Genomic DNA, 12965 nt, shown 5'->3' with positions numbered 1-12965 from the left:
GCAAGGGCTACTCGAGTTTGCATCGGGGTGCTCCTGTATGCAAGTATTTCGGGTGCTCGAGCAACCCTGATGCCAAATCAAGTAGCGTGCACTTGCACTCCACACTAGACGTCATATCGTCATTTTTTATTTTTTTTTTAACTTTTGAAAAAAACGTAACTCAAATGACAAAGAATGAAAGAAATAAAAATGATAAAATAAAAAAATGTAAGGGGATGACACTGGGAGGGTGACATACTAGTTATTGGCTTTTCATCACTGTGATAAGGTCTATCACAATGATCAAAATGAACCAATAAGAAAAATCCCCACTGTTGCCAGGTGCCGAACGCCATTTTTTTTTCCAGGAAGTGTTGGAGGAGGGGCGGGAACAGAGCTTGGGGGGCGGTGAAGGTACCGGAGTGGGGGGAGTAGGGTACCTCATGTCTCTCTCCTTTGACATATATATCATTTCAGAAGAGATAGAAATGTCTCTAATAGCGGCACTTTTTTTTTTTTTAATCGTGATCGTCATTATTCATTGAATAACGGTGATCACGTGATCGGGAACTGGAAAAACCGGCACTGATTATGTTCTTCAGCGTCTGAAACCCCAGAGAATGTCCGACGCTTGGGACGCTATACTCTTATTCCCGATTTGTTGTTTTAAAACGGCAATGAGAGAATAAGTCCCCTTAACGGCTGACGTTTTAATGCGTATCGGCGCTCATTAAGGGGTTAAAGACTAAAAATGGGACAGTCCTGAAGGGGTTAACAGACAAAACTGATGGTGACTGCTGTGCTATTCGACCTAGTTAAAAGGAAAACATAGAACCTACAGAGATTAGTGAGAATGTTTCTCTGATGTTAGTTGTACTTTCTCTACAACCACTTAAGAAAGACCTGTGATAATCATTATTCGGCATTTTTGTTTTAGAGACCCACATACGTTGGTTCAACTTACCTCTTTCCTGGCATTGAACAAGTTCCAGCCTTTTCACGTGTCTATTTCCAGTAACACTCTTCTGTTGGTGGTGAGTTTCAGTCCTTTTTGAATGTTTTAAAATGCAATTTTGTTAATAACCGCTAAGTAATCAATTCACTACATCCCAGGATTTCCACAGCCACTTGACGCGTAGTGAAGTAGTGGGCTACCTTGGGGGGCGTTGGGACACCAGCAGCCAGCGTAAGTATTTTTTGTTGTTTCTACTTCACCCAATAATAATTGATCAAATAAGGGGTTGTCAATTCCAGCAGTGGCGCCATTCCAGCCGTGTAGGTGAAGTGATATTTTTGTGCCAGTTGCTGGCTGTAGCCAATGATCCGTTGCTCGTGAGCGTCACCCTTTGTTGTGTCACCGTGAATGTCCACCCTGACAAAATATTGATGAAGCGCCACTTATTGGCTACAGCCAGCATGCGGCACAACAATATCACATCATTCTGCAGTGTTGCTGACATCACTGGAATGATGCCGCTGCAGAGACTAGTATACACCTGGGGGTCCTATATTGATTAAGCTGTGGTTGACAAGTAGTGGAAAACCCCTACTAAGTATTGTGCTGGAGTAAATTGTAAATCTTTCTCTAGTGTTGACTGTTCTGCGTGCCTTTCCTTGCCGCTCTCGCCTGAAGGACACGGAGACCGCTGCAGCAGTAGAAGAAGAGGTGATGTTTGGAAACATTGAAATGGGAACATCAGAGATTGGAGACATGTCCCCTGAAATATGTCAAAATGCACTTCTATCATTTTAACTTTATTTTTTTACATTTTATTAAGTTATATTTAGCAACTTCAATGGAATCTGTCAAAACGAATTTACCAATAAAACTGGTGGTATGGCTGTATGAGTTGTAACAATAGAAATGATGCTTGTTTTATGGAAATTCAGTGAGCCACATGCAATTTAGCCTGAAAACAGTGGGATGTCAGGTGGTAACACAGAACATTTTATTTCCGCTGCTTCCCTGACTATTCAGTTTTAGTTTTTTTTTTTTTTTATAATCCGCTATACAGTTCTAGAGATATGGGTCTTTTTATTTAGTGCGAATTTTATGGTCTTTACCAAGTTGACAATTCTCACAGAGTAATTATGCAGAGTGCCTAAAGCTATATCCCTTTAGTAAAGACAATTAAAATTAACGCAAAATAAAAAGGCCCATAGGTCTCGAATAATATGGCGGATTAAAAAAATGGAATATTCAGTGGAGTAGCAGTAATAAAACAATACCAAATCTGGATACACTTTGCCTAGTTGTAGGATCTCTTTAACAGAACACTGCGCAACTTCTTACAGTCAGATCCAGAAATATTTGGTCAGTGACCGAAGCTTGGTGATTTGCGCGCTGCGTGTCACTATTTCGGATTTAAACTGAAACAACTGAGATGACATTGATGCGAAGACGTTTACGTTTAATTAAAGGGATTGAACAAAAATATCGTGCAACATGTTTAGGAATTTCAACCATTTTTCTGTAAAGTCTCCTCATTAGAGGGACTTAAAAGTAATTGGACAAATTAACTTTAGCATAAATAAAATGATCATTTTTAATACTTTGTTGAGAATCCTTTGCAAGCAATGTCTGCCTGAAGTCTGGAAGCCGTGGACGTCACGAAACGCTGAATTTCCTCTTTTGTGATGCTTTGCCAGGCCATTACTGCAGCTGGCCTCAGTTATTGCTTGTTTGTGGGTCTTCTGCCTGAAAGGGAACCGGTCAGCAGTTTTGGCCAATATAAGATACAGCCATCACCTTTCAGGGCTTATCTACAGCATATTATAATGCTGTATATAAGCCCCCAACCTGACCTGGAAGAACTGAAAAATAAATTTTATTATACTCCCCTACGGGGCGGTCCGATGGGTGTCGCTGGTCTTGGTCCGGCGCCTCCTATCTTCTTATGATCGCCACCCTCCTGCTTGCTTCCTGTGGATGACACAAACCTGCATCATCCACACAGGCTCCCCATCATCACGCTCCTGCGCTGGCATACTTCTCTGCCCTGTTGAGGGCAGAGTAAAGTACTGCAGTACGCAGTACTTTGACCTTTTCCTTTAAATTTTGGTCTTAAGCAAATGTAATGCATACTCGATTGGGTTGAGACCTGGTGATTGACTGGGCCATTGCAGGATATTTCACTTCTTTACATTAAACTCATGGGTTACATTTGCAGTATATTTTGGGTCATTGCCCATCTATACTGTGCAGCGCCATCCAATCTATTTGATTGAATCTGAGCAGAAAGTATAGTCCTGTACACTTCAGAATGTAACCGGCTGCTTCTGTCTCCAGTCACATCATCAATAAACACTAGTGACCCAGCGCCATTGGAAGTCATACATGCCCATGCCATTACACTGCCTCCACCACGTTTTGTGGTGTGCTTTGGATCATAAGCTTTTCCAAGCCTTCTCCGTACTTTCGTCTTCCCATTAATCTGGTACAGGTTGATCTTAGTTTCGTCTGACCAAAGAATGCTTTTCCAGATCTGGGCTTGACTCCTTAGGTGTTATTTAGCAAAGTCTAATCTGACCTTTCTATTTGAAAGGTTGATTAATGGTTCGCACCTTGAGGTGAACCATCTGTATTTGCGCTCATGAAGTTTTCTCTTTATGGTAAACTTTGATAATGAAACACCTACGTCTTGGAGAGTGTTCTTCACCTGGGTTGATGTTTTGAAGGAGTTTTTCTTCACCATGGAAAGGATCCTGCGATCATCCATTACTGTTGCCTTCCATGGATGCCCTGGCCTTTTGGAGTTCCCAGGCTCAACAGTACGCTTTTTTCAGAATGTACTACTGTTGCTTTGGCCACTCCAAACATTTTTACTACCTCTCTAATGGATTTCTTCTTTTTTATAGCCTAATGATTCTGTGTACATATTAAAGAGCTACAATTCCTAAACCCTTACTCCAATTTGGATGTGAATACCCACAAATTAAAGCTGAATCTGCACTTTAAGCCCATATTGATTACATATCAGTGTCTTGAATATGTTTTGGTAAACAGCTAAAATGCCAAAACTTGTGTCACTGTCCAAATATTTCTGGACCTAACTGTAGATGCTTCTCTTCTACAAAGACTTAGAGAGAACATTACCTGGAAGTGCATTGGGGTGGGTCATACCACTAGTTTTATTAGTAAAATGCCTTGAATCACTTCAAATATCAGAGGTTTTGCATGCAATGGTGATTCTCAACAAAGAGACTTGGCCTGCTGCTCTTTTCTCCCCATTACATTACCACAAGCTCTTAAATCGAGATGTTGACTAGCCTATGTTAGTACACTGCCTATTGTGAGAGAAGAGAGCTGTAGCACTTCAAGTGCTATTTATATAAATGCTAACTGCGATGGGTACCAGAAATAATTATGAGGGTATCAGTTGTAAATTGTGAAGTTTTTTCTGTTTAAAAAAATATTTTCTTTTAAAGGGACTGGCCATTCAATAGGAAGATTGTCAGAAAGGCCATAAACAATTAAGTTTTGGAAAATTAAAAAAAAAAAAGCTTTGCAATGTAATAGTCCTTGCTGCTCATGTATGGGCTATGAAAGAATTGGTAACCATAGGTCTAAGTATCCATAGGCTATAGGTTGGCAGCAGTCACATGATTGACCAATGTGACCACAAGTCCGCAGTCCTTGGCCATATCTGCCTTTGTACAGATTTTATGCATTAACTTAATGCATCTAGCACATACGCAGGCAGTAGTAAACTATAGAGGAACTCAGGCAGGAAGAGCCAACTAAGTAATCACATGAGTAAATCACAAGACTGCTGCCATCTTAAATTCTAAGGATATGGAGACTGCTAGTTTCCAGTTTACATGGGAAGCAGGAAGCCTTAAACCTTCCCATAAATTGGCCGACCTCTTTAAGCATACCATCGTTTAACCTATCCATTTACAACCTTCTACATCAGCTTCGTTTATATCCATTCCCATGTTCTCCTTATTCAGAATAGTTCTTTTTCCAACCAGATCTATCATAATCTTTTCCTACGGGGCCTGTCTTTGGTTGGTTGGTATCATAGTCACCCTTTTAGTCCCGCTCTGCCATCCCTGCAGGACATTGAGTCTCAGATGGATTATCAGCTAAAACTGCAGGGTTCAGACAACAGTTTCCAGCCATGTTTGGGCTTAATATGCGGTGAGACATTTTTCTCATTTGCCTCACAGATCCATAGCATTTCAAGGTCTGTGGGGTTTTTATAACTTTTTGCTTTCTTTAAATTAGCCCCATACTTCCGTGGAAACCATGGGACCCAGTCTACAATTTGTCCATTCTGGGTTATGCCTCCTGCAGAGGTTAGTTATACATTTTAGAATTCACATTCCCTATGTTGTAGGTTACGTTTCATTTTTTTTCCTTTTTATAATACAAATCTCGTCCAGCACCGTCCAAATGATTATGGAATTCCTATGGAAGTTGAAGTTGCATATATACAGGACAGCTTTCTAACAAATGACATCTTGCACGACATGGTAAGGAGTCCCATTTTTTTTTATAGGACATTGAAATGTTTATAATTGATTCATGATAAAACATTAACTTTGATGAAATCATGAGTGGGTTTAATGATCATTCATGAGAAGAGCGAGGAGAGTTGCAATCCCTTTGACTAAATCACTGTTAACTCATTCATCATCAAGTACTGGGATAAGTAGAGGCTGTAGAAACCAAGCAGCCCAAAATGTTTAAGAAAACCTTGTTGCAAAAAGATTTTTTTGACCAAAATACACATATTTGAGTGGAATGGCTCCAAAGGGATCAAAATCCTTTATATTGTACCTATCATTTGAAAAACTTTTTATATCCAACCCTAAATCCAAAATAAAGTTGGGACACTATGTAAATTGTAAAGAAAATTAGAATGCAATGATTTGGAAATTTCTTATAGCCAAATTATATTCACAACAGAACATAGAACACAGATCATGAGGTGAAAGTTACACATTTTTCCATTTTATTAGAAAAACCACTTCCTTTAGAAATTGGCAGCAACGTATCTCAAAAAAGTTTGGACAGGGCCATGTCTACCATTATGCAGCATCCACTCTTCTTACAACAGACAGTAAAGGTCTGGGAAGTGAGGAGACCAATTGTTGGAGTTTTGGGAGAGGAATGTCCTCTTCGTTCCTGATGTAGGATTCTAGCTGCTTAACAGTCCTGAGCCTTGTTTGTTTTTTTTATGTTTCATAATGTTCCAAATATTTTCCATTGGTGAAAGGTCTGGTCTGGAGCCGGCCAGGTCATCACACTAACTCTTTTATGAAGACATGATGGTGTGATGGACCCAGTATGTGGTTTAGCATTGTCTGGCTGACATATGCCAGGTCTTCCCTGAAATAGATGTCTGGATGGGAGCATATGTTGTTCTAAAACCACTATATAATGCTCAGCACTGACAGTTCCTATCGAGATGTGTAAGCTGCCCATGCCATAGAGACTAATGTAAGCCTTATTAGAGATGCAGGCTTTTGAGCTGTTCGCTGATAATAAACTGGGTTGTCCTTCTCTTCTTGAGTCTGCAGGATATGATGTCCTTGTTTATATAAAGAATTTCACATTTTGATTCATCTGACCAAAGAACAGTTTTCTATTTTTCCTCAGTCCATTATAAATGAGCTTTGACCCATAGAAACTATCAGCGGTTTCTGGATTGTGTTGACAAATGGCAGCTTCTTTGCATGATAGAGCTTTCACTTGCATTTGAGGATTGCACATCAAACTGTACTGATTTCTGGAAGTATTTGTGAGCTCATGTATTGATTTACACAACCAAATCTTTCCTGTTTTTAATGCAGTGCCACCTGAAGGCCCATTAATCATGAGCATCTAATATTGATCACCGCTCTTGTAACTTGTGTACATGGATTTCTCCACAATCTCTAAATATTTTGATATTGTGTTCTGTAGATAGTGGAATATTCAAAGTCTTTGCAATTTTATATAGAGGAACTTTTTTTTCTGAAATTGGTTCACAATTTTTAAATGCAGCTGTTTAGATTGGTGAACCTCTGACTATCTGTGCTTCTGAGAGACTCTGCCTTTCTATCTTGCTCTTTTTATACAAAGCCCTGTAACTTAGTTCAAAATTGATTGTGCACCTGTTTTTCTTTAGTAAGACATACTTTCCAGCCTTTTTGTTAACCCTGTCCCAACTTTTCTGAGATGTGTTGTTGACATCAATTTCTAAATGAGTTACCGTATTTACTCATGTATAAGCCGAGTTTTTTCAGCACACTTTTTTGTGCTGAAAATGCCCCCCCTCGGCTAAAGGTACTGTCACACTTAGCGATGCACCAGCCATCCCGACCAGCGATATGACGCGGTCAGGATCGCTGGTGCATCGGTAAGTGGTCGCAAGTGAGCTGCCACACAGGCAGATCTCACCAGCGACATAGCAGCGGTCGGGGGTCGTTACTTACCTGTCAGACGAGGCGATGAAGACGTCCTCCCACCCACGTCCACGCGTCGCTCGTCGGCGCCACAGGAAGCCCAGCAGGAAGCTGACGACGAGAAACGGTCCAGGACGTTCTCGCGCGATCAGCGATAATCAGCGGGGGAGCCGGTCGGAGGTAAGTATCAGACATAGCGATGTCGCTAGCAATATCGCTGCTACATCACAAAAACCAGTGACGTTATAGCGATATTGCTGGTGATATCGCTTAGTGTGACAGGCCCTTTATACACAAGTCAATTGTCCCATAAAGTTGGCGGGGGGAGGGGGAGTGGTGGGTGACAGAATCAGGAGTTGGCGGGTATGGCTACAGCCTGTGCCACTGCTAAAAAGTAATGAATTTTAATTTCTCTTATAGCACACACAGTGACAGCTGCAGCCGCCGGCTTCCAGAAGACATCCTACTCAACCTCCAGCGTGCTCTCGTAGCATCTCTTTGTTCCCTGCGCCCTTGCAGCATCTCGTTGGTGCTGGCTTCCAGCAGCTCTTTCTGTGCTGAACGATCACGTGGCACCGCTCATTAAGGTAATGAATATGCAAGCGTCTCCACTCCCATAGGCGTGGAGGGAATATTCATTACCTTAGGCCTGTTTCACACTTCCGTTTTTGTGTCCGCCAAACGGATCAGTTTCCGTTTTTTTGACGGAAACGGATGCCAACGGATCCGTTTTTAAAAAAACGGATCCGTTTTTTTGACGGATCCGCGGTAACCGTAATGGAAGTCTATGGCACAAAAAAACGGATCCTGCAAAAAATGGCGGATCCGTTTTTTTACGGAAAACAACGGATTTTGACGGATTTGAAAAAACGGAAGTGTGAAACAGGCCTTAATGAGCGGTGCCACGTGATCGTTCAGCATAGGAAGAGCTGCTGGCACGGGAACGAGGTGCTGCGACGGCACACTGGAGAGTGAGTAGGTTGTTTTTTTTTTTTCTTTTAATAGGAAGCATGCCAACAAGGATGGAATGGGGGAGCCACGCATACCAGGACAGCTATGGGGCGAGCCACGCAGCATACAAGCACAGCTACGGGGCGAGCCACGCATACCAGGACAGCTACTGGGGGAGCCACGTATACCAGGACAGCTACGGAGGGAGCCATCATATCAGGACAGCGACGGGGGAGCCACGCATATGAGGACAGGATGGGGGGGAGCCACGTATACCAAGACAGGGATGAGGGGACAATGTCAATCAGCTTACCCAGTTTTCCATGTCAAAATTAGGTCCCTCGGCTTATACTCTGGTCGACTTATACTCAAGTATATACGGCAATTGTTTTCAAATGAAATGGAAAAATGTCTAATTTTCAAGTTCTGATGTTTTCCATGGTCTGTTGTGAATACAGTATGGCAATGAGAGATTTCCAAATCATTGCATTCCTGTCTTTTTTACATTTTACAACACAGAATCTCAACTTTTTTGGAATTGGAGTTATATTATAAGTTGCTTAGACCTGCCGCTCAGTGGGTATCTGGGTTCTGAGACAAATTGATCAAAATACCACTCCAAAGCTTCTGCATGAGTTTTGTCCAGATACATGTATGGGCTCAATTGTAAGTGGCCTCCCACACAATAGATAGCTGCCAGCCAAGCAATTGGCTGAACAATGGCTATCTCTCCTGACTCCTCCATACATAGGACCTCTGGTTGTCCCGAGCGGTTCTGTGTTCTCTGAGAGAGAGACTGCCATAATCCTCTAGCGGTGGTCTATCTTTGCACGAATAAAAGGATCTGCATTCCAAAGTCAGACATGTCAGAACCAAATCTCCCTGGACCTCATATATCATAAACATTAGACTGTCAGCCGAGTGTGATGTGTATGGGACCTGAAGTCTATACATGTGTGCACCACTCTCACAGATTTTTAGTTAGACTATTTTTTAAATTCTCTCTACTTTGTGTTTAGAAGTACTAACCACTTGGTACTAATAGCGTTTCTCTTTCCCCCATGACGGCACCACGGAGAGAAGGATCCGCCCTCAGGGACAGGAAACCTACAGATGAAAAAGGCGGTACCTCTCTCCCACATCAGTTGGTTTCCTGTCCCTGGCGGGGAACCTACAGCACGTACCTGGAGTCGTCGCAGGATCCGGGGACCGATCCAGACCAGCAAAAGGCAGCGGGGCTCGAACAGGCTCCACCCCGAAGCACCACTATCGGGGTCGGCGGGCCTTGAGGGTGAATGGGGAAAGGCAGTGAAGAATCCTGGAAGCCTGTCGATCCCAGGAAAAAGGAAAGGAAAAAAAAAAAAAAAAAAAAGGGGGCCTCCTGTGCAGTTAGTGACGGCGGTCACTACGGGAGAAGCTCAGCCGATCTGTCAAGGGGCCGGGCAGGTGGCAACGGTCACTGAGGGCCATTCGGCAGAGCCTGCCATACCAGGGAGGTGGGGGCCCACCGAGGACCACGAACCGGGCAGGCCTCTGCAGCACACAGCGGGGGCGGCGGCAGCCACCGGAGCCATGTGTGCAGCGCCGGGAGGCCGCAGGAACCAGCGCCGGCGTGCGGTACACCGGGGGATGGGCGCGCGCTCGCGCCATGTCAGTTCCCTTAAGGGGGGACGCGCGGTGCACCACTGGGTAGTCTCGCCGTGCGCATGCGCGAAACTTCCGGCAGGCCGCGGTACTTCCGGCGGAGCGCAGGGATCCCTGGGAAGGGGGCGGCGGCGCGTAATTTAAAAATAAAAAAAAATGTTTTTTCTAAAGCTTACAAGAGGACGTAAGAGCCCACTCAACCAGGGCAGTGGCATCATCCTGGGCAGAGAAAGCTGGCGCTTCAATAGATCAGATATGTAGAGCTGCCACTTGGTCTTCCCCCTCTACATTTTTCAAACATTACCGTCTAGACTTGACCTCCTCTTCAGATCTCACCTTTGGGGAAAAGGGTTCTGGAGGCGGTGGTCCCTCCCTAGATGTACTATCTTTGTAATTCTCTCCGTGGTGCCGTCATGCGGGAAAGAGAAAATCGTAGTTACTTACCGATAGCGGTATTTCTCTGATCCCATGACGGCACCCGTACATCCCCTCCCTTTCACACACACAGGTGTGCACATAAGAGTGAGTTAGTTAGCTTTAGTACTTAGCCACACGGTGCCTCTATTAAGCTTAAGTTGAGTAAATTTGATTAATTTTGGATTTTTATAACCATTTGAGTTGCAGCTGAGAGTTCTGTGTAATGCTCTGTAAACCAACTGATGTGGGAGAGAGGTACCGCCTTTTTCATCCATAGGTTTCCTGTCCCTGAGGGCGGATCCCTCTCTCCGTGGTGCCGTCATGGGATCAGAGAAATACCGTTATCGGTAAGTAACTACGATTTTCATCTCTATATATAAAAATGAATGTGTGTGTATGTGTGTGTGTGCATCACCAACCAATCACGAAGCATCTTTCATTTCACCAGATCTGTTCAAAAGAAGCTGAGCTGTGATTGGTTGCTATGAGCAACAGTTTTCCTTGCAACCAATCACTAAGTATCTCTCATTTACCTAAAGCTGGTTAAAAGAAGCTGAGCTGTGATTGGTTGCTATTAGCAAGTTTTCCCACTTGACAAGACCTCAGCAGACTCTGTCAGGGTGGGAGAAATCTAGCATTCCTGGGAACATAAGCCCCCATCATTATCTGCCCCCCAAAAAGGAGCAGAGGGCACATGACAGAAATGAATCCCCCCTCCTGTGCCCATATCCCCATCACACATCCTCCACCCCATAGGCACATCTTCCCTCTTAAAGGGATCTCCGGTATGGAAGTTAGGGCAAATCCTTCATCGCTTTGATACTGACCCCAGGCTTCTCTTAGGCTGTGTGCACACGCTGCGGATTCTGCTGCGGATCCACAGCGTTTTTGGCTCTGCGGATCCGCAGCAGTTCCGCAGACAGTGTACAGTACAATGTTAGGCAATGGGTTTTCAAATCCGCAGTGCACATGCTGCGGATTTTTCCGCGCAGATTTGCTGTGGTTTCAAATCCCCAGCATGTCACTTCTTTGTGCGGAATCCGCAGCGGTTTTACACCTGCTCCATTGTCCAGGTGTCAAACCGCAGGCTAATCCACGTGGAAAAATCTGCAGCACAATCCGCAGCGTGTGCACTCACCCTTAAAGGGAACATTGGTCTGTAAGTTAGAGCAAATCCATTCAGTGCTTTGGTTTTGACCCCAAGCCTCTCTTAAAGGGATCTCTGGTATGGAAGTTAGGAACTTTCCACTCAGCGCTGTGGTTCTGACCCCAGGGTCTCTTAAAGGGATCATTGGTATGGAAGTTAGGGCAAATCCACTCTGCGCTTTAGTACTGACCCCAGGCCTTTCTTAAAGGGATCTCTGGTATGGAAGTGAGCCTTCAAATGCTCTGGTACTGACCTCAAGCTCTCTGAAAGGGCTCTCCTGTATGGAAGTTAGGGCAAATTCCTCAGCGCTCTGATTCTGACCCCAGGGTTCTATTAAAGGGATCATTGGTATGCAAGTCAGTGTTAGGCGTCAGATTCCTGCGGCTACACAGCAGGAGTCCAGAGCCTCACATACTGCTTCGCAGCAAGTTACTCCTGAGGCTAAGTCCCTCTGCCGCTCCTCTGAGCATGCTCATGAGATAATCTCCCATTGGAGGTCGGGAATCACGTGCTCAGGTCCTTCTCCTGATCTGATTGGTCCATCTCAGAGATCTGGAAGGTCCCGGCAGCGCACGGCTATAAAAGGGCCGCATGGCCATATGGCCATGCACTAGTATAGGCTATTCTTGCTAGATGTGTGAATGGTGATGGATGTATGATTCTGGTAACTGACTCATTAAGATTCCCCTCCCTCTGATATTACACATGTGGATAGGGAACTATAGTTAGAGTCCGTGCCAGTCAGTGGCAAACCATAGGCCACTGTGCACACCGCACCTCTACACTAGCGTCCGGTGGTGTCACGTCTCTCAAGGCACCATCGCTTAGCGGCTGTGTCTGCCGCTGCGTTGCATGTAGCAGCACTTACCGGCGTCCAGAGCAGCAACGCCGCACGCACGGTAGGTCTAGACGGACACCGTCCCCTGTCTTGGACCTGTGTCCTGTGACCAGATACCGTGCGTGCAATTTCACTGAGTCCGGTGAAGTCTAACTGGCTCAGTGTATACTTGTATGTTTTTGTTACAGCACCTCTGTGAGTTTAACAGAGTCCGCTCCACGCTCATCGGGTGACGTTGAACCCGAGCGCATTATACTGCCATATAGCGCGTCTGCCATTGTTTAGCAGCGGTTTTAACACCTGCACGGTGGACCCGGAGCGGCAAACGCACTTTATTATTTATTTAGTGCGTTCTGCCGTTCCTAACAGTGAGGGCAAATCCACTCTGTGCTTTGGTACTGACCCCAGACCTCTCTTAAAGAGATCTCCGGTATGGAAGTTAGGGTAAATCCCTCAGCGCTCTGATTCTCACCCCAGGCTTCTATTAAAGGGATCATTGGTATGAAAGTCAGGGCAAATCCACTCAGCGCTCTGGTTCTGACGCCAGGCCTCTCTTAAAGAGATCCCCGATATGGAAGTTAGGACCGTTTCACT

At 44.5% G+C, this 12965-nt stretch overlaps 1 protein-coding gene across 6 annotated transcripts in view; it reads left to right on the top strand.

Annotated features, from left to right (window-relative positions):
* The window catches only part of MPND (MPN domain containing), a 145559-nt gene that overhangs the window by 117488 nt on the left and 15106 nt on the right, over positions 1-12965 (top strand). For 4 of the 6 annotated variants that reach the window (XM_073544578.1, XM_073544601.1, XM_073544594.1 and 1 more), the window contains exons 6-11: positions 917-1013; positions 1093-1165; positions 1569-1645; positions 4954-5122; positions 5210-5280; positions 5368-5457. In XM_073544578.1, the coding sequence (XP_073400679.1) occupies positions 917-1013; positions 1093-1165; positions 1569-1645; positions 4954-5122; positions 5210-5280; positions 5368-5457 (577 nt within the window). Of the gene's footprint in view, positions 1-916; positions 1014-1092; positions 1166-1568; positions 1646-4953; positions 5123-5209; positions 5281-5367; positions 5458-10663; positions 10734-12965 lie in introns of those variants that run through there. The other 2 variants (XR_012220129.1, XR_012220123.1) reach the window with 2 other exon arrangements.

The sequence above is a fragment of the Dendrobates tinctorius genome, unplaced genomic scaffold (genome assembly GCF_039654945.1).
Source record: "Dendrobates tinctorius isolate UK_male_01 unplaced genomic scaffold, ASM3965494v1 ptg000011l, whole genome shotgun sequence".
Classification (NCBI taxonomy): domain Eukaryota; kingdom Metazoa; phylum Chordata; class Amphibia; order Anura; family Dendrobatidae; genus Dendrobates; species Dendrobates tinctorius.
The sequence above is the reverse complement of the archived record's forward strand: the minus strand, read 5'-3'. Positions and strand labels throughout refer to the sequence as shown.